The following is a 22,610-nucleotide window of genomic DNA, read 5'->3' as shown; positions in this document are numbered from 1 at the left end:
CTGGAGGCGTGCTCCAAAATGCCGACAGCTGTCGATGCCGTCGGTAAAGGATCTTTAATATTTGTTTTGTTTAACTTGTTGTGTGGAAAAGGGACTTTAAAACTCAATAGATTAAAGTAAGTTAATGATCAGTAAGCTAAACATTTTTCTTAAGTAACTTTACTAAACTCAGTAAAAATTCATCGATTTTAACTACCGAACTAAAAGCTATCGATTTCAGTAATGTTTAATTGAAGTTTGATGTTTTTCAACTTATCGTTATCTTTTTTACATCCAATTTAAGATATAATTTGGTTCACTTTAAAAATGATTTAACAAGCTAATTTTACAATTTTTTCATCAAGCGATCAAAGAAAAAACTTAATCAAAATAATTGAAAAAGTGATGCAATAATTGATAAACCAATAAAAATCTTTAAAAACAACTAAACGTCCTTTTATGATTAAAAAATGTTAACAATGCATTTGCAATTCGTAGAAAACTAATGAATTGTATTTCTTTTTGCTTTTACTGAAAAAAAAGCATTATGAGAAGAACAGTTTTAAAAATATTTTTTGTAAATCCAACAATTTTATTAATTAAAAAAAAGGCTTCCAAAACCTATGTATTTGTTAATCTGGCTTTTTATGTGAACTCCGTTTAAGCGATTCTTTACGAATTCGTTTTTTTTATTTAATTTTTTGTATTTTTTAATCCAGCTGAAACATTTTTGGTGTTTTTGATATGTCCAAAGAATTTATTTTGCATCATTAGTTTGTTCATATAATTTTCCATACAAATTTGGCAGCTGTCCATACAAAAATGATATATGAAAATTCAAAACTCTGCATCTTTTGAAGGAATTTTTTGATCGATTTCGGACCACAACTTAATTTTTCGATGTGAAATCAAATTTGCAATTGAAAAGTACTTTAGTGAAATTTTTGTTTGAAACTGTTTTATTAGTTACAGCCATTTTAAGGTGAGTTTTTTGAAAATAGTCGCAGTTAAACATTTAAAATATTATATTTTTTATATCAAGACTAACATGAATGTCTGGCATGTTTGAAATGATAGTTTTGGTTTAAAAAAAAATGATAAGATTGTATCTTTTGGAAACATTTTCAAAAAAAAAAAAAAATGATATCTTAAGCAAGGTTGTAGTGGGTTTAAATCAATTTTTGTCAGTAACAATTGATTTTCAAAATTCAAATTTTGACTTCATTTTTCAAGTAAAATCGAATTTGTAATTAAAAGGTACTAAAAAAACTTGGTTAAGTACGCGCATCAGAATCAAGTTTTTTTAATAGTAAGTTTTTTTTTTTTTTGAAAAAAAGGTGGTAAGTCTTGATTTTTTTTTGAATTGGCCATGTTAAAAAAATATATTTTTGATAAGCTGAGGAAATTTTCTACATTCTTTTTTTTTATTATTTTGATACGGAGTTGCTGATTGCTGAGATACTATTTTTATTTTTTTTATTTAAAGTTTTAAATAAATAAAATATTAAAATTTAAAAAAAATGTTATCATGAAAAACATTTGTGTAGAACATTTTTAATAATTGAGACCGATATTTTTTAAATTTATTTTTGTTTTAAAAAATTGAAAAAAAAAATAAATAAAAAATAGTTACACAGTAATCAAAGGCCGTATCAAAATAGGCAACTCCGAGAAAAACTATTTTTTCCGGTTGTTGTTCCTGCATGGACATACTTGAACAAGAATTTGAAAAAATGAGACATTTGTGCATTGCAAGTTTGATTTTATATTAAAAAATAAAGTAAAAAAAAATCGTGACCAATTTTTAAAAACGCATTTTATTTCAACTTAAAATATACTGAAAAAGGTAAAGTTATTAAAAAACCATTTCATGCATCAACAATACAAAAAAATATTTAAATTACCAACTCAAAGGCACAAAATTGATAAAAAAAACCTTCAAAATATAATTTTCTTTTGAATTTTCAAATACCATTTTTGTATGCCAAGTTGGTATGGAAAATAATATTGACAAACTGAAGATACAAAATGGATTCTTTGGGCATATCCGAAGGCATCAAAAAAGTTTCAGCCAGATTTCAATTACAGAAAAGAATATTTGAAACGGGCTTATTTCGTAAAGAATTTCTCTGCTCTTATCTGATCTTATCTTTTTTATAATTCAAAATCATAAACTATGACTATTCGTACTCGTTTTTACTAAAAACAAAGGATTCTTTAAAAAATGTCTTAGAAATCTGTTCCTTTCAGATTTTTAATCTTTGAAATAAATTTTGAGCAAATTTCAAACAGATTTTTTTTCATGGTCGGCCTAATATGACTTTTTTTTAAATAATAATTGAAAATTTTAAAGAAGAATTGGTTTTAATTTATCAAGTCATTTAACGAGTTATTTAAATTATTTTTTTGTTAAATTTTCACATCGTTTCATTGTTTGATTAAAAAACATTTTACCTTGTTTTGAAAATAATTTACGAAAAACAACAAAATACTCAATTATCCACTAGGAGAAGGTCAAATAAGTTTGTTAAAATTGGTATTATGTGTTTTTGAAACATAATTAAAAAAAATCTGTCAATTTAGAGACATTTTCAGTAAAACAAATGTCATATGAAATGTGAAAACTTTTGATTCTTGCTTCTATTTCAGTTTAGAGTGTAATATGATTCGATAATTTTTTAAACTAAATTAGTTTCAATGAATTTTAGGCAAAATTTTGACTTTTTAACAATTATACCTAAAATTTATATGTAGTTTGTTAAAAAGCTTTTAAACTTAGCAAACTATCATTAAACATAGATTTTTTTTCTTGAAAGCTGTATCAGGCACCTAAGTGATGATACATTTGACGTAAACATAAAATTTGAACACATTAAATCTGATTTTTACAAGAATAGCTATGACTATGAGAAAACACTATTGACACTATTGAAAAAACTTTATATCAAAAATAGTGCATGAATTTTGTGTGGCCTACCCTAGTACATGTTTTAAAAATAGTAATATTAAGACAAACCTTATCAGTTGGAAAATATTTCAAAAATAAATTGAAATTCTATCAATGTCAGCCCGGTTTACGTTACGTGTTTTATAAAATCAAAAATCTTTTTGCCTTTTTCCCCCAGAAATATGTTTTTTTTACGAAAATGTCAAACTTGCGCTCAACAAACTTCTGTTTCTTCAGATTTAAAACACGTTTAATCTTTAAATCTTGGCAAGTAATAATTGTTTCTTATCGCCCTCATGACTGCAATTAAAAATACATTTTTTGTACCACAAACCTTCAACAAAAATGATCCGAAGTCCTTCCACGAACTACAACTTGGAACCATTTTTCAGCTTCCTGAATGTTCAACCATTCCCCGAGATAAAATCTGAACAAAAAACTCCCCCATAATTAGCCCAACAGCATGTTTCTTTCGAAAAACTTTACCACTTTTTCCAACACCCCCCGGAACTGACCATCATCACTTTGCTGGCGCAGTGAGCTGCCATCATTTTGAAACTTTGACGCGGGTTAAGTCAAGTGCTCCGACCCAGCAAAAAAAAAAAGCAGGAAGGAAAGAGCCACCATTTTCACCCCAGTTTTTCCGGAGTAACACTCTGTAACTGCAGTTACAACTGCTGGCAACGCTCGAGAGCTTTTCCTTTCCAATTATAAATTTCCGGCTGGATTCCACTTGTTTCCAACGTGTATGTGTGTGTAAGTTTGCCGTCAAACTCTGTAACATTTGCTCGTTGTCCTCGTGTTTTTCTTCTTCTTCTTCGAATGGTCATCATATTTTATACGCTAGGGTCAACTATCTTTCACTAAGTGTATATACTATCTGGTGCAGTGACAATCTCGCACACACTCACACTTTCATTCACGCACACATACACTTGAAGTCCTCGTTGAATCATTCACGAAGCGCTCCTTTTTTCGCTCTCTTTCGGGGGGAGGCTGATTTATGGTCAGTTTTATCTGACAGTCGAGGACCGGTCGCCACCACCGCTGACCCTGTAGATGGACAGCAGGAGCAGCAGGCCCGTGCAGAACCCGGCCAGGATGAGATTACTCCGCAGCAAGTGGCCGCTCTGGATCGCCGCCGGATGTTCGCCTGGAAGGAGAGATAGAAGAGGAATAAAATTTAGGCTTTGTTAAATATTTTTCGATGGCAAAAAAAAAACAGGAAATAAAATAGTTACTCAAAAATGTCAAAAAACCGTACAAAAACTGTATCGATGATATTTAAGAATAAACAAGTATTGAATTTTTCTAAAAATCTCAATATATTTAACAACAATTTAACAGTTTTAATTTCGAAATATTTACTTATTTCAGAAGACTGATTTTTAGCAAAGCTACAGAAAATTTAAATTTATTTTTTGTTGAATTATGCCATTGCAAATTTTATTTTAAGTTTGTGTCCCCCCCCCCCCCTCACCACTTTCCCCGGGCGGAAAGTGAGTTGGTGGCGATAACTTCGAACTATCTTGGCTTGTTTATTTGCATCTTGTTGTAAACTCCTCGAGTTATGAAGACTTTTGAAACCGACTGCGTGTCATGGAAAGTATATTCCATGATCATACTGCATTATCTACAGTTGATATTGAGCTGTTAGTGGTAGTTTTTTTTGACTTAGCAAAAATTTCGAAAAATTTATTTTTTCCAAAATTTTACCTGAACAGCATGAAATGATTATTTTGACTTTTCAGAAATTTTTCAACTTCATTTTTCGATGTAAAATCAAATTTGCAATCAAAAAGTACTTCAGTGAAATTTTGATAAAGTGCACCGTTTTTAAGTTACAGCCATTTTTATGTTACATTTTTGAGAATAGTTGCAGTTATTCATTTTTTTAAATTAGTGCCCATGTTTGCCTAATTTTGAAAAAAAGAAAATTGAAAAGCTGAAAAAATTCTCTATATTTTTCTTTTTTGAACGTTGATGGTCAACCCTTAGTTACTGAGATATTGTCATGCAAAGGTTTAGAAACAGGGAAATTTATGTTTTCTAAGTCTCACCCTAATAAACCACAATTTTCTAATGTCGATATCTCAGCAACTAATGGTCTGATTTTCAATGATAAAATATGAAACATTGGAGGAATTTTCCGATCTTTTCAAAAACAACATTTTTATCAATCAAGACCAACATTTCAAAAGGGCCAAACGTTCATTTCATTAGTTTTCGAAAAGATCAGAAAATTCCAGGAATGTTTCATATTTAAACATTGTAAATCGGACCATTAGTTGCTGAGATATCAACATTTGAAAATGGTAGGTTGATTGGGTGAGACTTAGAAAACATCAATTTTCCTGTTTTTAGTTCTTTGCATGGCAATATCTCAGCAACTAAGGGAACTAGGTGAACTTTATGAAAATTTCACTAAAGTACTTTTTGATTGCAAATTTGATTCTACATCAAAAAATTAAGTCAAAGATTTTTTGCACATTCTGGAAACTTCGGAAATAGTGTATTTTTGCAAATCAAGTTTTGGTGACAAAAGGTGAAATTAAAATCTCCAAAAAAATGTTACCGGGTAGCATTTTTTTTCAGTGTAGTCCTTATTCATAACTACAACTTTGCCGAAGACTTGGTGATCAAAAAATTCCTTTAAAAGATACAGATTTTTGAATTTTCATGCATAATTTTTGTATGGACAGCTGCCAAATTTGTATGGAATATTATATAGACAAACTAATGATACAATTTCATTTTTTTTTGCCATATTTTAAACTGGAAACCTTTCTTATATAATATCATCAAGTATTGCATTAAATTAAAGCTTCTTCACTCAAAATTCCGCATCAACCAAATCAAACTGAATTGTAGCAATAAAAGCCAAGTACCAGACAGATAACGGATCGCCCAATCCAAGGCCAATCACCCGAAATGTGGCCAACACCCGCCAAATCTCCTCCCTCGACATTTCACTACAAGGAAGCGGCCCACAAAAATTTCGCCAATTAACTTCAAACCCAGCACGTTCCAAAATAAATACACAACGCTTTCGGGTTTTATGAGGCTCGTAAAAAGAGGCGCTCTCACGCGCTGTCTGTCTTCAGTCCCTCGCGGAGAAAAGCCCCCGCAAGTCTAGGCCAAAGAAAACACAGAGACCCCCCGGGGAGTGAGAAAGAGATGAGAGGGTGGACAAAGGGAAAGCAATCAACTCTGACTGTTTGGTGTTTTCCGGACAGCGGCACGGCGGCCCCAGAGTCGTTGGCCCCGTCGGATTGCACCCCATAAATCAAGTTCGATAATCAGACCGCTCCCCCCATCCCCTCTGTTTGCGTGATTTGAAGAAAGTTCTAAAAAGGGGGTGAGGATTGTTACAGTCAGTAAATCATGCAAGAGACCGAGAATGAAGAGGAATGATCATTAGAGGATCTTGAAAATTTACTAAAAATTAGGTGAACAAGGAGATGAGTGAACTTTTAAAAGTGAAAAACTAACATTGAAAAAAAAGGAATGAATTACCCTTCATCCGGAGAGTTTGAAGTAAATCTTCGGTGGTACCCGGAGAGTCTAAATGAGAAAAAAAATGATGCAAGAAAAGAATGAAAAACATATCGGTGAGGTGATGGAAATGGATACGATTATTTAAGCTAACTGCTACACTGAGTTGGTTTGTAGTTAAAATTTGGGAATTTTGCAGTGTGATTTTTATGTTTCATGAACGTTAAAAATGTGTAAATTTGGAAGGTAAAATATTACATGGCTAAACATTTTACCTCAATTAAGACTGAAAAGTTTACATTGCACCTAAAAAGTAGTAAAATTGAACATTCTGTAGGTAAAATTTCACCATTCTTCTGATTTAACCCTCTACAAGCCAAACCCACCTCTAGGCGGGCTTCGATCTAAAAATTCGCTAAAATCAATTTTTCAACCAATTTTTGATCTTTAAAATACAATGGAAAGAAGAACTCTTTAAATTTATGAAAATGCAAAGGTTGGAAGTGTGACGTATAACTTTGCCAGAGTTTATAAAAATGTATTTTTTCTAGGGTCGACTTAAATTGTAACTTTCTTACTACACCGAAAGTTAAAGAACGAGAGGATAGTCCTCACGAATAGAAACGTGAGGAAAGTGCTATTTTGCGAGAGTATAGTCCTCTCGCGTGTTCATTCATTCATTGGAACAGTTCATCCTATTGAGTGGCTTATATGGACAAATGACCGCCACTTAGTCACCGAACCATGGTGGCCCATACGGCAAAGGCACGGTTCAATATGCCGAAGGTCTTGGGTTCGAGCCTCGGCATCGGTACTTTTTTTTTTTTTTGATAGATGAACTTTTTTTGAAGATGAACGGAACGGAATCGACGTAACACCTTATAATGTGGCCCTCTTAAACCTTGCGGTTTCGTCAACGGATCCATAGGTGTGTATCGTTCTTTTTACGACAAGACTCCGCCTCCCGGGTCTCCTAAGTGTGAAGGTATGGCACGGGGAGCGGGCACCGAATACCTATATTTTACACTTAGAATTTTTTGCGTCCGCCTCGGGATTCGAACCAGCGACCTCTGGATTGTGAGTCCAGTGCGCGGTCCGATTGATCCACACAGGCAGACAGATTTGAAGATGAACCCATGAGTAAAGTACTCTCGGTAATTTCGGGATGTATCCTCTCAGTCCGCACACAGTACCATTTTACTACCGAATCGTGCTCTTTATCCTCTCGTATGCCGATGTAGAGTTCTGGGTGTAGCATTTCCTATTTGTTATGTGAAAATAAGTATGAAGTAATTTTTGTAGTGTACCAGACTATGCTTTGAGTTTTTTTTTACAATTTTAATGATAATGCTATCGTTCCATAGGAAAAAATGCGAAAATCAAGGAAAAAATTGAAAAAAGTTACTGAAGAAATAAAAAAAAAACAAACCTAGAAAGGCTAGATAAATAAGTTAACAAGAAACAAGAAAAATATGAAACAAGAGAAGTAAAAATTTCATAGAACAAAAAAAAAAAACGAAAAATTTGGCCCTTTACTGTCGTCCCAGATGTTATATTATCTGAATATTACCATAATTATTTTTACTGTGAAAAGAATATTGATAAAATATTGAAAAGAATGTTATGCACTAGTATCGAAACAAATCATTGGAAATCACATACATAGAACAGCTGTGTTTAAAGATTTTCATAGTTTTGTTTAGGTAAAAACAAATTTGATTTATTATTTGTTTCCCAAAATTTGGACAATTAGTGTCACAAAATACTCAAGACATAATCGTTTGACTGTCTTGTCGTTGCAAGAACAAAGTTTTTTATGCCTTTTGGGCATAAATTTTACTTGGAAATGTGGTTGACAATTCTCATTTCCTTGTGATTTGATTGTTAAAGTTTGTATTTTTAACATGCAACATTACAGCTTAAAAATGAAAAAGAAGTGATTTTTTTCAATTAAAATGGGATTTAATTAAAATGGTGTCATTTATTCATTGTAATTAAAAAATACGTATTAATCACGTATTTTTTAACACTTATTTTTTAACACAATGGGGTGTATCATGGCAAATACTTCAAACTGGAAACAATTAATAAAAACTTCTTGCACATTTTTTGATATTTCAAAGCAGGAACAGAATCACAAAATTAGTACACCGATTTTAAAAATGTAATGTTGTTAAATCTACTGTGCCTGTTTGGTAGTCCCAATTTGCCCCAGTTTGCGGTAGTGACTTTAGTTGAGATAAGATAATGTTTGAAAAGCAAGCCGAGAAAAACGCACGGCAAATTTGTCACGCCTAAAAAGTACGTGCTAGAATTGTATGAAAAAGTGAACTTTGTTTTTTTGAAAGTTCACATGATATTGAATAACTCAAAATCTTAAAATATTTTCATCATAACATTTTTATAAGTAATTATCAAAGCCATTTAAATGCTTTTCCAGTCATTTTAAACCATAAATAAACAAAATAAATGTAAGAAACTTTTTTAATCTGAACCACATTGGAAAAAAATGTGGATGATTTAAATTCAAAGCGCAGCAATAATTATAAATATTCCCAGCAATCTGAAATTACAATTCTTGAGCAGATTATAGATTAGATCATCACCAGTTCTATAATATCAAGCTTTTAAAAACATCACAATTGTATTAAAATAGTAGTTTATGCAACAAGTTGCAAAAAGAGGTTTTTTTCAGCACGAGTCGTACATTTATCCAACGAGGTTCACCGAGTTGGATAAATACAAAGAGTGCTGAAAAAATCAAGTTTTGCAACAAGTTCCATACAACATTTTTTGCAATTCCGAAAAATACCCATTGAGTGAAATTTTAAGTCAAATTTTCATGTATTTTGTCAATAAATCGTTTAAATCAAAAAAATGTTGAAAAGTGTTACTTTTCGAAACAAGTGCTGAAAAGTTCAACTTTTCAGCACCCATTTCAGTGCTGAAAAGTAGAACTTTTCAGCATTTATTTTGAAAAGTGTTGCTATTCGATTCTGTTATTTTTGGTACAGAAAAGTAGGCCATTTCGTCGTTCAAGAATGACAGGAAAAGTAAGTAGTTTCACGACGGAATTGCAAAAACGGGTTTTAAGACGTTTTAAAAAATATTCCTGGATTTAAAAACAATCTCCGGAAAATTGAACGCCATAATTTTAAATACCATCGGAAAAAAATAATAAGTCGAAGTGTATGAAAAAATCCCATATTAAAAAATGCGGAAATTGTTTAGCAACCAAAATTATCTTTTTGCAATTCCATTGTGCAATTAATTACACAGTAAAAAATAATGTAAATTTGGAAGGTGTAACTTTGAAAGGTTGAACATTACCACTTTTATGATGCAATTTTACCTCAATTGAGACTTAAAAAGCGACATTACAACAAAAAAGTGGTAAAATAATACATTTTAAGAGATAAAATTACACATTTTTTCCTGACATAAAAGATGTACCCCTTCCAAGATGTAATATTACCATGATTATTTTTCTGTGTATTTTCCCTGTCACTCTCGCATGACGAAAAGACCTTCTTTTCTCTACTACAAATAAATGTATCGAAAAGCACCACTTTTCGATGCAAGTGCTGAAAAGTTCTACTTTTCACCACTGAAATAGGTGTACGACTCGTGCTGAAAAAATCATCTTTTTGCTACTTGTTGCATAAACTACTATTATCAACCATGTCAAGCCACTCTAGTAACCTTTATGAAACCTTTAGTATATGAAATTGGTTTTGAAAACCGAAAATACTCGTTATAAAATGTTTTGCCTTCCTCACTGAGGTAAGGCTATAATCCTGCTCTAAAATTGAACTTTTTATTAAAAGCTCGAAAACCCACCTTGATGTATACATATCGACTCAGAATCGAAAACTGAACAAATGTCTGTGTGTATGTGTGTGTGTATGTGTGTGTGTATGTGTGTGTGTGTATGTGTGTGTGTATGTGTGTGTGTATGTGACCAATAATGTCACTCAGTTTTCTCAGCACTGGCTGAACCGATTTTGACCAAACCAGTCGCATTCGACTTGGTTTAGGGTCCCATACGGTGCTATTGAATTGTTTGAAGTTTCGATAAGTAGTTCAAAAGTTATGTATAAAAATGTGTTTTCGCATATTTTCGGAAGATGAATAAATGGCAGTAAACTGAACCAAACATTATCATGTTATACATCGTTATTTAGGTAATTGAAAGACCTTTCCAACGAGTCCACAACATTGAAGATCTGGCAACCCTGTCTCGAGTTATAACCACTTAAGTTATATTTATGTACTTTTTTGTAGCCGGATCTCATTTAAATGTATGTAAACAATGTCCGGATCCATCATCCGACCCATCGTTGGTTAGGTAATCGAAAGAACTTTCCAACGATTCTACAACATTGAATATCTGGCAACGCTGTCTCGAGTTATAGCCACTTAAGTGATATTTATGTACTTTTTTGTAGCCGGATCTCATTTAAATGTATGTAAACAATGTCCGGATCCATCATCCGACCCATCGTTGATTAGGTAATCGAGAGACCTTTCCAACGAGTCCACAACATTGAAGATCTGGCAACCCTGTCTCGAGTTCTGACCACTTAAGTGATATTTATGTACTTTTTAGAAGCCGGATCTCACTTAAATGTATGTAAACGATGTCCGGATCCATCATCCAACCCATCGTTGGTTAGGTAATCGAAAGACCTTTCCAACGAGTCCAAAACATTAAAGATCTGGCAACCCTGTCTCGAGTTCTGACCACTGAAGTGATATTTATGTACTTTTTTGTAGCCGGATCTCACATAAATGTATGTAAACAATGTCCGGATCCATCATCCGACCCATCGTTGGTTAGGTAATCGAAAGACCTTTCCAACGAGTCCACAACATTGAAGATCTGGCAACCCTGTCTCGAGTTATGACCACTTAAGTGATATTTATGTACTTTTTTGTAGCCGGATCTCACTTAAATGTATGTAAACAATGTCCGGATCCATCATCCGACCCATCTTTGGTTAGGTAATTAAATGACCTTAACAACGAGTCTTAAACATTGAAGATCTGGCAACCCTGTCTCGAGTTCTGACCACTTAAGTGATATTTATGTACTTTTTTTTGTAGCCGGATCTCACTTAAATGTATGTAAACAATGTCCGGATCCATCATCCGACCCATCGTTGGTTAGGTAATCGAAAGACCTTTCCAACGAGTCCACAACATTGAAGATCTGGCAACCCTGTCTCGAGTTATGACCACTTAAGTGATATTTATGTACTTTTTTGTAGCCGGATCTCACTTAAATGTATGTAAACAATGTCCGGATCCATCATCCGACCCATCTTTGGTTAGGTAATTAAATGACCTTAACAACGAGTCTTAAACATTGAAGATCTGGCAACCCTGTCTCGAGTTCTGACCACTTAAGTGATATTTATGTACTTTTTTTTGTAGCCGGATCTCACTTAAATGTATGTAAACAATGTCCGGATCCATCATCTGACTCATCGTTGGTTAGGTAATCGAAAGACCTTTCCAACGAGTCCAAAACATTTAAGATCTGGCAACCCTGTCTCGAGTTCTGACCACTTAAGTGATATTTATGTACTCTTTTGTAGCCGGATCTCACTTAAATGTATGTAAACAATGTCCGGATCCATCATCCGACCCATCGTTGGTTAGGTAATCAAAAGACCTTTCCAACGAGTCCACAACATTGAAGATCTGGCAACCCTGTCTCGAGTTCTGACCACTGAAGTGATGTTTATGTACTTTTTTTGTAGTCGGATCTTACTTAAATGTATGTAAACAATGTCCGGATCCATCATCCGACCCATCGTTGGTTAGGTAATTAAAAGACCTTTCCAACGAGTCTTAAACATTGAAGATCTGGCAACCCTGTCTCGAGTTCTGACCACTTAAGTGATATTTATGTACTTTTTTTGTAGCCGGATCTCACTTAAATGTATGTAAACAATATCCGGATCCATCATCCGACCCATCGTTGGTTAGGTAATTAAAAGACCTTTCCAACGAGTCTTAAACATTGTAGATTTGGCAACCCTGTCTCGAGTTCTGACCACTTAAGTGATATTTATGTACTTTTTTGTAGCCGGATCTTACTTAAATGTATGTAAACAATGTCCGGATCCATCATCCGACCCATCGTTGATTAGGTAATCGAGATACCTTTCCAACGAGTCCACAACATTGAAGATCTGGCAACCCTGCCTCGAGTTCTGACCACTTATGAGCCCTTGAGTGATATGTGTGTTTTTTTGGATCAAATTTGTGTCCAAATCCATCATATTACATATCACCCATTGTTGGAAAAGAGTGAGGAAGGCACCAACCACATAGGTGGATTAAGTTAGTTTTTTTTTATTGTTTTTTAAAAATATTCCACAAATTTATTTGGATATCGTCATGTTTGGCAGTGCGTGGCCGAATGGTTACGCTGTAAGCGGATGATTCTGGGTTCGATTCCCATCTGCTGCAACCTTCCATCGGATGAGGAAGTAAAATGTCGGTCCCGGCCTTGGTTGTTAGGCCGTTAAGTCATTCCAGGTGTAGGAGTCGTCTCCATGCCATAATTACAAACAACACACCAAACCAAGCCTACTCCGGTGGAATCGCTGGCGGCGGTTGGACTCGCAATCCAAAGGTCGTCAGTTCAAACACTGGGGTGGAAGGTTCCTTGGAGTAAAAAGAGGTTTGGGTGCTCTCCCCATTCAAGCCTTCGGACTCCTAGGTTCGAGCAGAAACTTGTAATAGAGCCCACAAAAGACCCGGGGGTCGTTAATGTGGATTGTTTGATTTTTTTTTCATGTTTATTTTTTACAATTGACTTTTTGTAGGATTGTTTCAGGATGATATGACAGAGGTTACATTGGTACACAGCTAAATAAGTAGTAATCCAGCCGCGTGTAAAAGGCCTGGGTGTAAAATAAATATTGCTTTATTTTGTGCAACTTTATGTGATTTTACACCCTGAAATATGTAGCCCATCAGTATGGGAAATCTACTTGACCGAAATGTCAAGTTCATACATGCGTTTATCCTTAGATCTATTCATCGGTCTGATGGCCGAGTGGGCTAAGGCGCCAGTCCTTACAGTTGGTGCTGGGTTTAAATCCCGTCGGTAGAAACTTATTTTTGTGTTTGCAAAAACTGTACATTCAGTGTGTAAAATTAAGTGTTTATTTTGACGAAGGTGATGTGCATGCTTTTGCATGCGATTTTATCATCGGATTTTTTGCTGCGTACGAGCCTTGCTTTAAAAAATAAACTAGGGGAGCAGCATCTAATCCAGCGTGCCTCTTATTTTGGCAGTTCAGAACTTTGACATTCAATAAAAGCTTATTAAAAGCGTTTCCAACTGAAATCGAGAAATAAATAACTCAATAAGAAGTGAGCAAGCAAGTTTCTATGAAAAGTTTTGCAAAATCAGCAAATTGGATGGAGTTAGGAGCGAGAGCTTAACCCTCCAAACATACGAGAATTTCCCCTATGAATATCAAACAAAAATTAAATGATTAAAACTTAGCACTTAAAAAACGAAACTATTGGCACTACGCCCCCCGGGGCATAGCCTTCCTCTAACGTGGGATTTCTGCTCCAGCGCCTCTGACGAGACAGGAGAAACCGGGACCGACGTTTTACTTCACCATCCGATAGAAGCTCAGTGGATAAGGCGGGAATCGAACCCGCGTCTCATAGCATCATCGGGATCGGCAGCCGAAGCCGCTACCCCTGCGCCACGAGACCCACTTAGCTTAGAACTTAGCACTTAGGAACACTTAAAAACTGATTAGATATTTGGTGAAGATATTTATACTTTTCTTTAGCAAAAAATATGTTTTTGAAAAAAATTAAAGTGAATAGAGAATAAGAAAAGAACTTCGGGCAAATAATTAATTTTCAAAGATAAATCAAAAAGAAATTTTCAAATAAATATCTTAATTTTGCTGGAGAAAATGTTTCCTCAGCTAAAGTATGAAATTCAAACAGAAAATGCTCATGGTAATTAAACAAAATCATTGTGAAGATTGATTTCATTGATGGCAATATATTTGTGATTTACAAAGTCGTTTGTCAATTTTTTTTTTTGCAAAAATGCTCAAATTATTTGAAACATTTTTTTTATTTTCTTTTTTTTTACTTTGGGAGTTTACAAATGATAAATAAACAATTAGAGCGAGTTGTGGCGCTATAACCATGACAAATAGTGTCCAGGGCATTCGTGGAAATACAATGACCCATCCCAGAGGGTCCCGGAGTACCAAACCTTCTTAGCATGGTGCTCCCAACGAATACAACCAAATCTCGGAGCGTATGGTGTTGTGTCCCCACGCTTCTTCCTCCCCTGTTGATTCAGAATTGTGTTGTTGTTCGAACACTCCGTGCTCAAACTCAACCCAATTACGAATCATCTCTGCGATACGGCTTTACGCAGTAGGCCTGGCCGCTTTAACGCTTGTGATGTTTCAATGCATTCCGATGCAATGGCGCACTACAAACGTTAATAAATGACAAGAAGAGTGCTAGGCGTCATCTAACCTAAGGCACTCTCCAGGATCCCTTCAAAAGATTGGCTGCGCTAGGGTCTGATTAGATTAGATTACAAATGATAAATAAACAATTAACAATTGTTCAAAAACATCCTCAAATTTCTTTAACTACCACAGAAAAGAAGAAGGAGTTCTGTTTGTTGTTTGTAGTTTATAGTCCACATGGCTGCAATATTATTTGTTTTTTCTTGTTTTTTTTTCAAAATTGCTTAGCTATTACGACAAAACGTTACTTAATCTTCTCTCCAACCCGTCGAAGGCTCATCAATATTTAACAAATCATGAAGACTTGTAGAGGTTAAGCTCGTTTCCCAAACAAAATCCATCTCGAGGGAGGCAAACATTCAGTTTTGTATGTTTTGTTTTTTCTTTTCTTTTTTTTTTTCAAATGCTCAAAAAAAAAGCAATAAAAAAGTGGGGGGAAAAGAGAACACTCACCGTTGAGCACGTGCACGTTCACCGTGATCGGATTGGCCGTCGAGGGCGAGCACGTATACTTGCCCGAGTCGGAGGTTTTCGCCCGCTGGATCAGGAGATAGGACGTCGTGATGTCACCCTTCTCCGTTATCACCGACACGCCGCCACGTGGCGAATCGTAGTTGATTTCCTGCACGCGTGAGAAAAGGAAAAAAAAAGAAAACGGAGAAAAGTTGTATCAGAAAAGAAGCATTTTGTAGGCGGAAAATAAAAATCGGCAAACAGCCGTATCATACACACACACATACACAAAATCAAACATCCAAAATCACACACACCCACACAAAATGAAAGATGGTCCCAACAGTAGATTATGACAAAGGTCGTCATCGGCTTCGGTGGCACTGGATGTATCGGGTTGGAAAACGATCAACAACAAAGGAAAGGACGCCCACCTTCCAAAGCAAACATCAGAAAAGGGGAAAAAATGTAGTAAAAAAGACTGTTGGGGACCGATGGAACGTGTCAGGAAAGCGATTTTTCCTCAAAAGTTTAGCACCGTGTGATAATTTCACGCGTTGATATGACACACACAATGGGTAGTAAATTGCATATTTTTATAAAATAAAATTATCTGATTTTCCCAATTTCTTACTATTCTTTTGTTTTTCCGTTTTTTTTTTTGCAAAAATATTATTATTAGAAGAAAACATGTATAATAAAATTGAACTTTTCGATCAAATCTTAACATCAGTTTCTAAAAATGGTGGAAAGAGCTTTAAAAATCCCAATTTAAAGTCCCCGAAAAACAATCACTTGATATTCATCAAAGGCACTGTGCGACGTTCATTTCGGGGTTGTGCCATTTTCCGGTGTCAAAATTAGATTTAGATCAGAGAAATATGGTACGCTTCGTCGAAGCCATCACCTTGGATGTTCTCTTCCCAAACCTACAGCCCATATAGCTCGGTCGGCCGTTGACGTCTTTGCCTCTGTGTCGTCGCTCTAATGGAAGGGAAAATGGTTCCTTCGTCGAGCTTTTTTACTTCCTCTTCGATTCATCCTTTTTAAAACGCTTTCCATCACGCATTTCAGCGTAGAGGTGGGCAAAAAAAGCGAACCGCTCAAAGAGCCGGTTCACTGAAAAGAGCGAACGAACCGTGGCTCACAAAAAAAGAACCGCGGTTCTTTTTTAAACTCCGGTCTTTTGAAAGAACCGTTTCAATATGGCATGATTTTTGTTATAAATATAATTTATTGAATTTCCAAAAAAAATGTAGTATTAAATTTGTTTTTGAGAATTTACAATGCAATGTGAAAAATTTCAATGCTTATTAAAATTTTAACCAAAAGTAAATGATTTTCTAAACAAAATGGAATAAACTTTTCATTGTAAAACTGAGTGTACATTAAAGTAATACCGGAATACAAATTTGAGCATTTCAAATAGCATAATTTGTCAAATATTACTAAAAATCTACTGAATATTTGAGAGATTTTGGAAAAAAATAATAATTTTGTGCGATTAGCGTTTATAGAATTTATCTATTAAATCAGAATGTAGGGAAGAGTTCACAGAATATTTTCTCCAAATAAAATATCAGCATTAGTTCAATTCTTGCAGAAATAAATGCAATTTTAAAATGAATAGCATTTTTTTCAACATCCTAGATTTAAGTTTGGATGCCATTCAATTACTCGAATGTTCAGTTTTGAGTTGAAATCTCGACATAGAGTCCACCAAGATCAATGGTTTTCAAGGGCATCATCTCGTTTTCAATTTTATTTTTTTATCAAATATGGCCGTTACAAATATTTTTCAAAGCTTATGTCACCCCTCCCCTTCAAAACCGGACCGAAAAATCAGGGGGAAAACAATATATTTTTCAAAAAACTCAAATTTCAATGGAAATAGAAGTCTTATCAACTGAAAACAAATTTTTACTTTTTGGCTTAAAAAAAGTTCATCATACTTCGATATTTTAAAAACTAATGAATGCAACTGGGGACGTGTATTATTTTTTTTGCGACTCAGGGACATAAACTTTAAAAAATATTTGGTACGGTCTTATTTATAGAAGTCCAAAGTGAAATAACTTACAAAATCACAAGATTCTTGAAAAAACCCTTTTCATCCAAATTTTGAAAAAGAGCGAAAAAGCCGTTCATAAGAGCGGCTCTTTTTAAGGAGCAAACGAAAATGAGCGGCTCCTAAAAAAGAGCGGTTTTGCCCACCTCTAGTTCAGCGCTGTTGGGCTGAGAATGGTGGAAAGAAAAGGCACATTATGATTGAATACGCTAGGTTCCATTTTTCATTTTAATGTGTTTTGCTTGACAAAGGTGGATGTGCTATTGGAACCGTCGTCTCATGGTAAGTGGAAGCGACGCTTTTTTGTCAAGTGAGTGAGTGCGATGGGGAATGTTTCAAATGGACAACGAGTTGATATTTCCTAGACATATTTGACATATGGCAGGACGTGGATAAAGTTTACCCGATAAAGGAAAATTTTGATATGACTATTAGCACTTTCGGAAAAACTGACTTATCATGTGCCATTTGATTTATTGATGGTGATAACGATACTAGAATCCATGTTTTTAAAATATTATAAATCTGACCGAAACTGGCAATAACTAAAGAATCGGTTGAGTCAGATTTGCATTTTTCAATTTAACTAAGATCCAGACATAGAAGACATAGAAAACATCAATTTTCCTGTTTTTAAACCTTTTCTTGGCAGCAACTAAGGGTCGCATCAACAATGTTCAAAAAAGCAAAATATAGAGATTTTTTTCAGTGTAGTCCTCATACATACCTACAACTTAGCCTAAGACACCAAATCGATCAAAAAATACCTTCAATAGATAAAGATTTTTGAATTTTCATATATCTTTTATATATGGGCAGCTGCCAAATCAATATCAAGAAATTCCATGTTTGAAAGGTGTTAAATTTTGATATGTAAATTTACCTTTTCTCAGATGTTATTTAATCACGGTTGATGTTTGAAAATGATAAAATAAAGCTTTTTGAAACGATAACTAACGTTTTTTTCGACACAATATTCACAAGTTCCTTTTGTTGTTAAAAAAGGAAACGGTGAATATTGTGTCAAAAAAATGTCAAAATAGAATTTAACTGTGTATTTTGAAATTATTTTTTTTTGACAGAGATAAATAATTAAATTTTTAATATTTTGTAAAACCAGTCAGGTTAAAACATCCTTTATCTATTTGGTTTTCGATTTGTAGGCTAGATTAAAAGAGGCGGAAACCCGTGTTATTGAATTTTGGGCACTGAAAAGGACAATAAGAAAATTAAAATATGTATGGTGGAAAACATCTGCAATTAAAGAATAAACCATATTATTTGAAGCTTTAAAAAAAGTGTTTTTGACTCTTTAAAAATTTTAGTCTAGATTTAATTGAAAATATTTCTGAATTTATTTTTATCGAAAAGAGCACAACATTTCACAACATTTTTATTTCAAACTTCTAACAAATAGTTTGCGAGACATTTTCAATAGAAACATGAAAGCTAAAGAGAAGAAAATGAGGAAAACTCATTTCTCACAAATTTTAAACTTAAAGAGGCTATATCTATAGGAATTAGGGTGGTCCGAAACCGGGCTTTCTCGGAGCTACCTCCTGAAATCAACGATTGACCAATAACTCTGCTAAATTCCAAATATGAGCTCATTCTAACCACGGGAATCCCTCCCTTCAATTGTCCCCCCTAATATTCATCCAACTGTCCTATCAACAAGACCTGAAAAGGATAAATCTAGAATGTTTTCTCATCCTTTAGAAGTAATTTTAACAGGAATGATATTTGTTCATAGCATATTCAAAAAAAATACAATATTAAAAATTGCTTAAAAATGCCAATTACTCAATCTAGCTAATGAAACTAGCAAACAAATATTTAATAGTCTTCGATCAAACAATTTATTTTGCTTTCAAAAATGTATTTAAGAATTCGGTACCAATTCACAGTGGTCCGAAACCAAAATCTAGCGTGACAACATTGATAGTGGCCACACGTTAAGATTTTGAGCTTTGGTGTCTTTGGGACAAATGATCAGGGTCAATAGGGACATCTTTTGTGTGGATGACAAGATAGCGCTTCGGTGTCTTGAGAAAAGTTTTAGAAAGCATCATTCTGAGCAACTTTTCTCAAGAGCACAAAGCTCTATCTTCGAACGGGAAGATTTTAGAGCCATTTTTTGATTTAGGTTAGGGTGTTAATGAAAAAACGAGTTTTGTTAATTTATTAACTCAGGCTTATGTCTTTTATGTTTTACTCATTTTATCTTAATTTGAAAAAGAGCATTTTGAAATCTTTTTTTGCAAATAATAGAATAGAATTGATAGAATTGTCCTAAATTCGATTTTCAAGAGTTAAAATGTTCATTTTGACAAGCTCATGAATTGTCAACAACGGCACAAAAATGCTCAAAATAATCTAGTGGTAGTAAAAGAAGGAACAAGTTGTAGCTCAAATATTTTAGGAATACATATCACTAAATTTGTTGATTCCTGAAATATATCAGCTAAATCTAGTTGTCTAGAAGACACCAACTTGCTACGGCATAAGCTTGAGTTGATGACTAAAAAACAATCGTTTTTTCATAAACACCCTAACCTAAATCACAAAAATGGCTCTAAAAACTTCTTTTTTGAAGATAGAGCTTTGTACTCTTCGGCAAAGTTGCTCAGGATGATGTTCCCTAGAACTCTCGTCATCTCGCAAAAAAAATAAAAAATGCTGAAACACTCAAAAATTTGGACGACCCCAATTTCCTTCATACCAAATGATGTCCCTATTGACCCTAATCGTTTGGCCCGAAGACACAAACACTCTAAGTCTTAACGTGTGGCTGCTTTTAATTTTGTCATGTCAGATTTCAGTTTCGGGCCACTGTGCAATGTTTGGAATTTATCCGAAAATTGTCACTTATAAAAGTCGATTTTTGAAATTATAGAGGATCGCTCATTTCAAATAAGATCAAAATTTGGTAATAAATTTACTGATAGAAAAATGTCTTTAATTCCACGCCGTCGTGCTATCATGTCGTACGTCGCTTTTTGACGTTCCGAGAAAAACCCGGTTCCCCCCCCCTCCCCCCCTCCCCCCCCTCCCCCCCCCCCTCCCCCCCCTCCCCCCCCTCCCCCCCCCTCCCCCCCCCTCCCCCCCCTCCCCCCCCCCCCTCCCCCCCCCCTCCCCCCTAGAGCGTGACATACTTTATGGATGACGCCTAAAGGATTTTTATTTATTTGCTTTATTGTAAGATTATTTTTAAAAGTTTATTTATTTATTCATCACACTGATATAAAATGAAGTTCACAAACATGATTAATGCATGATTTGGATGAATTTATTAAAATAGTTTTTTTTTGCAAACAAAAGCTTTAAAATTCATTTCCGTCTCCCACTTCCTCCACCAAACAAACTTTAAAAATTATCTGCCGCGCACTGAACCGTCCTCGCGGTGCAATAACTCAACCAAACCTAACATACTATCAGGGATTCGAACCTAGGCCACGTGGCCCAGGGCTGCCTGCTGCCGGCTGGACGCTAGCGCCACCGCCACCACCGTTGGGAGTAAAATTAATGTCCTCAGATATGGCGCAGGCCTCGATTGGCCCCGCGGTGGTCTGGCTTTCCTTCCCTTGGGGCGGCGAAAAAGCTCAGTCGGAAAGTTTTCTGAAGGGAGAAAAGAAAACTGGCACCGTTTGGAGAGAAGTAAAAAAAAAACGCAAACATAAAAGATAACACGCGCGCGTACACAAAAGCGTCCGAAAGTTGGCTTGTTCTTGGAATAAAGCACGACGAAGAAGAAAACAAATATGCCCAAATTTATGGCGAAAAGATACTTGTTGGCGAGGTTTACACACTTTTTATACGGTTTCATCAGGTGGACGTGACCGCTGAGCGTTAGTACTCTCTGTTTGTTGCTGCTGGCGATGGAACAGAAAAGAGTCTTCAGGAATTGTATCATTTTGCAGTTTTTGGTGCAGCTAAGAAAGTCGCCAACTTGATTTGTCATAATCACTGCTGTTTTTTTATTAGAGTCCAAAGTTCATTGAAAAGATGAAATATTTCTATCGTATTTTCGAATGTCTGTTATTTTTAAATTCAAAATTTTATCCTGCATGAAAAACAGTTGACTTCTCTTGGTGATCGCAGATTCAAAAATTACTTAAAATTTCCCATAAAGTGACATGCCTCTCGATTTTATTTTTTTTGCAGAAGAGAGTCGGAGTTGGGAAAAGATTAAAAAAATAATTCAAACATTGAACACACCGTTCACATCACGACAAGTTTCACGGTCATCCGTTGGCCATAGCCGATAATCCGCGGCCATCACCGAGGGACTATTTCGCTTGCGTTGTGTTTTTTTTTTTTTTCGTGCTGACAAGATGAACTGGCAGAGGCAAAGTTTTTCCCCATCAACATAATGATGCTGTTCTAATGAACATCTAATTAAATGTTCTTCACGTCCAGTGTCTGACGGGTCCACCCCCGAGCAAACACATGTGAACCCGAACACACACACACACACAGTTTAATCCTTAAATGACCCCGAGGGCAATAAATGTTTATCTGGAAATGGCCATTCTCTTGGTCCAGGATAAACATTCCAGCATCATCCCCACTCCCCCCGCACGTTCTGCCGACCACGTGGCCAGTGCCAGTAGAAGTTAATGACACACCAACACCACCGACAATCACACACACACATGGAGGAGGTACCATCAGGTGATTAAATAAAACGTGGGTTTTTATTCGACCCTTCCGATTGCAAAGTCGTCCCCGTTGTTTTACCGGTCTTCCGGCGAGGGAGAGGGCGGGTTGGGATTTGTACCGAATGTGCCATTATCACCCATGGCTTAACTTACGATAATTATGTGTGCAGTTATCGCCAACTCCCCCGCTTCGCTCATCCAACTCTGAGGCAGCATCAGTTAAGAAGCTTTTGGCCAAAGGCGGACTTGGCAGCTCGACGTTGTCGTGCGATCTTGTCGCACGACGCTTTTTGACGTTCCGAGAAAAAACGCGTTTTAATGTTTGACCTTGAATAAACAAAAATGAGAATACGAAATGTAAACAATAACAAACACGTTTTGATCGGTTCACGATTCTGTGCATTGTCCTGAAGTTTGGTTGAATTTGGTTATCAGTAGTAGGGCACGTACATGTGTCAAACGCGTTCTGA

General features: G+C 35.2%; 2 protein-coding genes across 3 annotated transcripts in view; one reads left to right on the top strand and one right to left on the bottom strand.

Moving 5' to 3' along the window:
- LOC120430358 (kin of IRRE-like protein 3) overlaps positions 1-22,610 on the top strand; it is a 450,977-nt gene that overhangs the window by 260,334 nt on the left and 168,033 nt on the right. The gene's annotated exons all lie outside the window — the stretch shown is intronic.
- LOC120430767 (uncharacterized) overlaps positions 2,952-22,610 on the bottom strand; it is a 59,223-nt gene continuing 39,564 nt past the window's right edge. The window contains exons 6-7 of the mRNA XM_052706909.1: positions 15,412-15,580; positions 2,952-4,079 (exon numbers count right to left, since the gene is read on the bottom strand). Coding sequence (XP_052562869.1) covers positions 3,940-4,079; positions 15,412-15,580 — 309 coding nt within the window. The 3' untranslated portion in view covers positions 2,952-3,939. The remainder of the gene's footprint in view (positions 4,080-15,411; positions 15,581-22,610) is intronic.

Source organism: Culex pipiens, chromosome 2 (assembly GCF_016801865.2).
Source record: "Culex pipiens pallens isolate TS chromosome 2, TS_CPP_V2, whole genome shotgun sequence".
NCBI lineage: Eukaryota > Metazoa > Arthropoda > Insecta > Diptera > Culicidae > Culex > Culex pipiens.
This window is presented reverse-complemented; position numbering and strand designations above follow the sequence as displayed.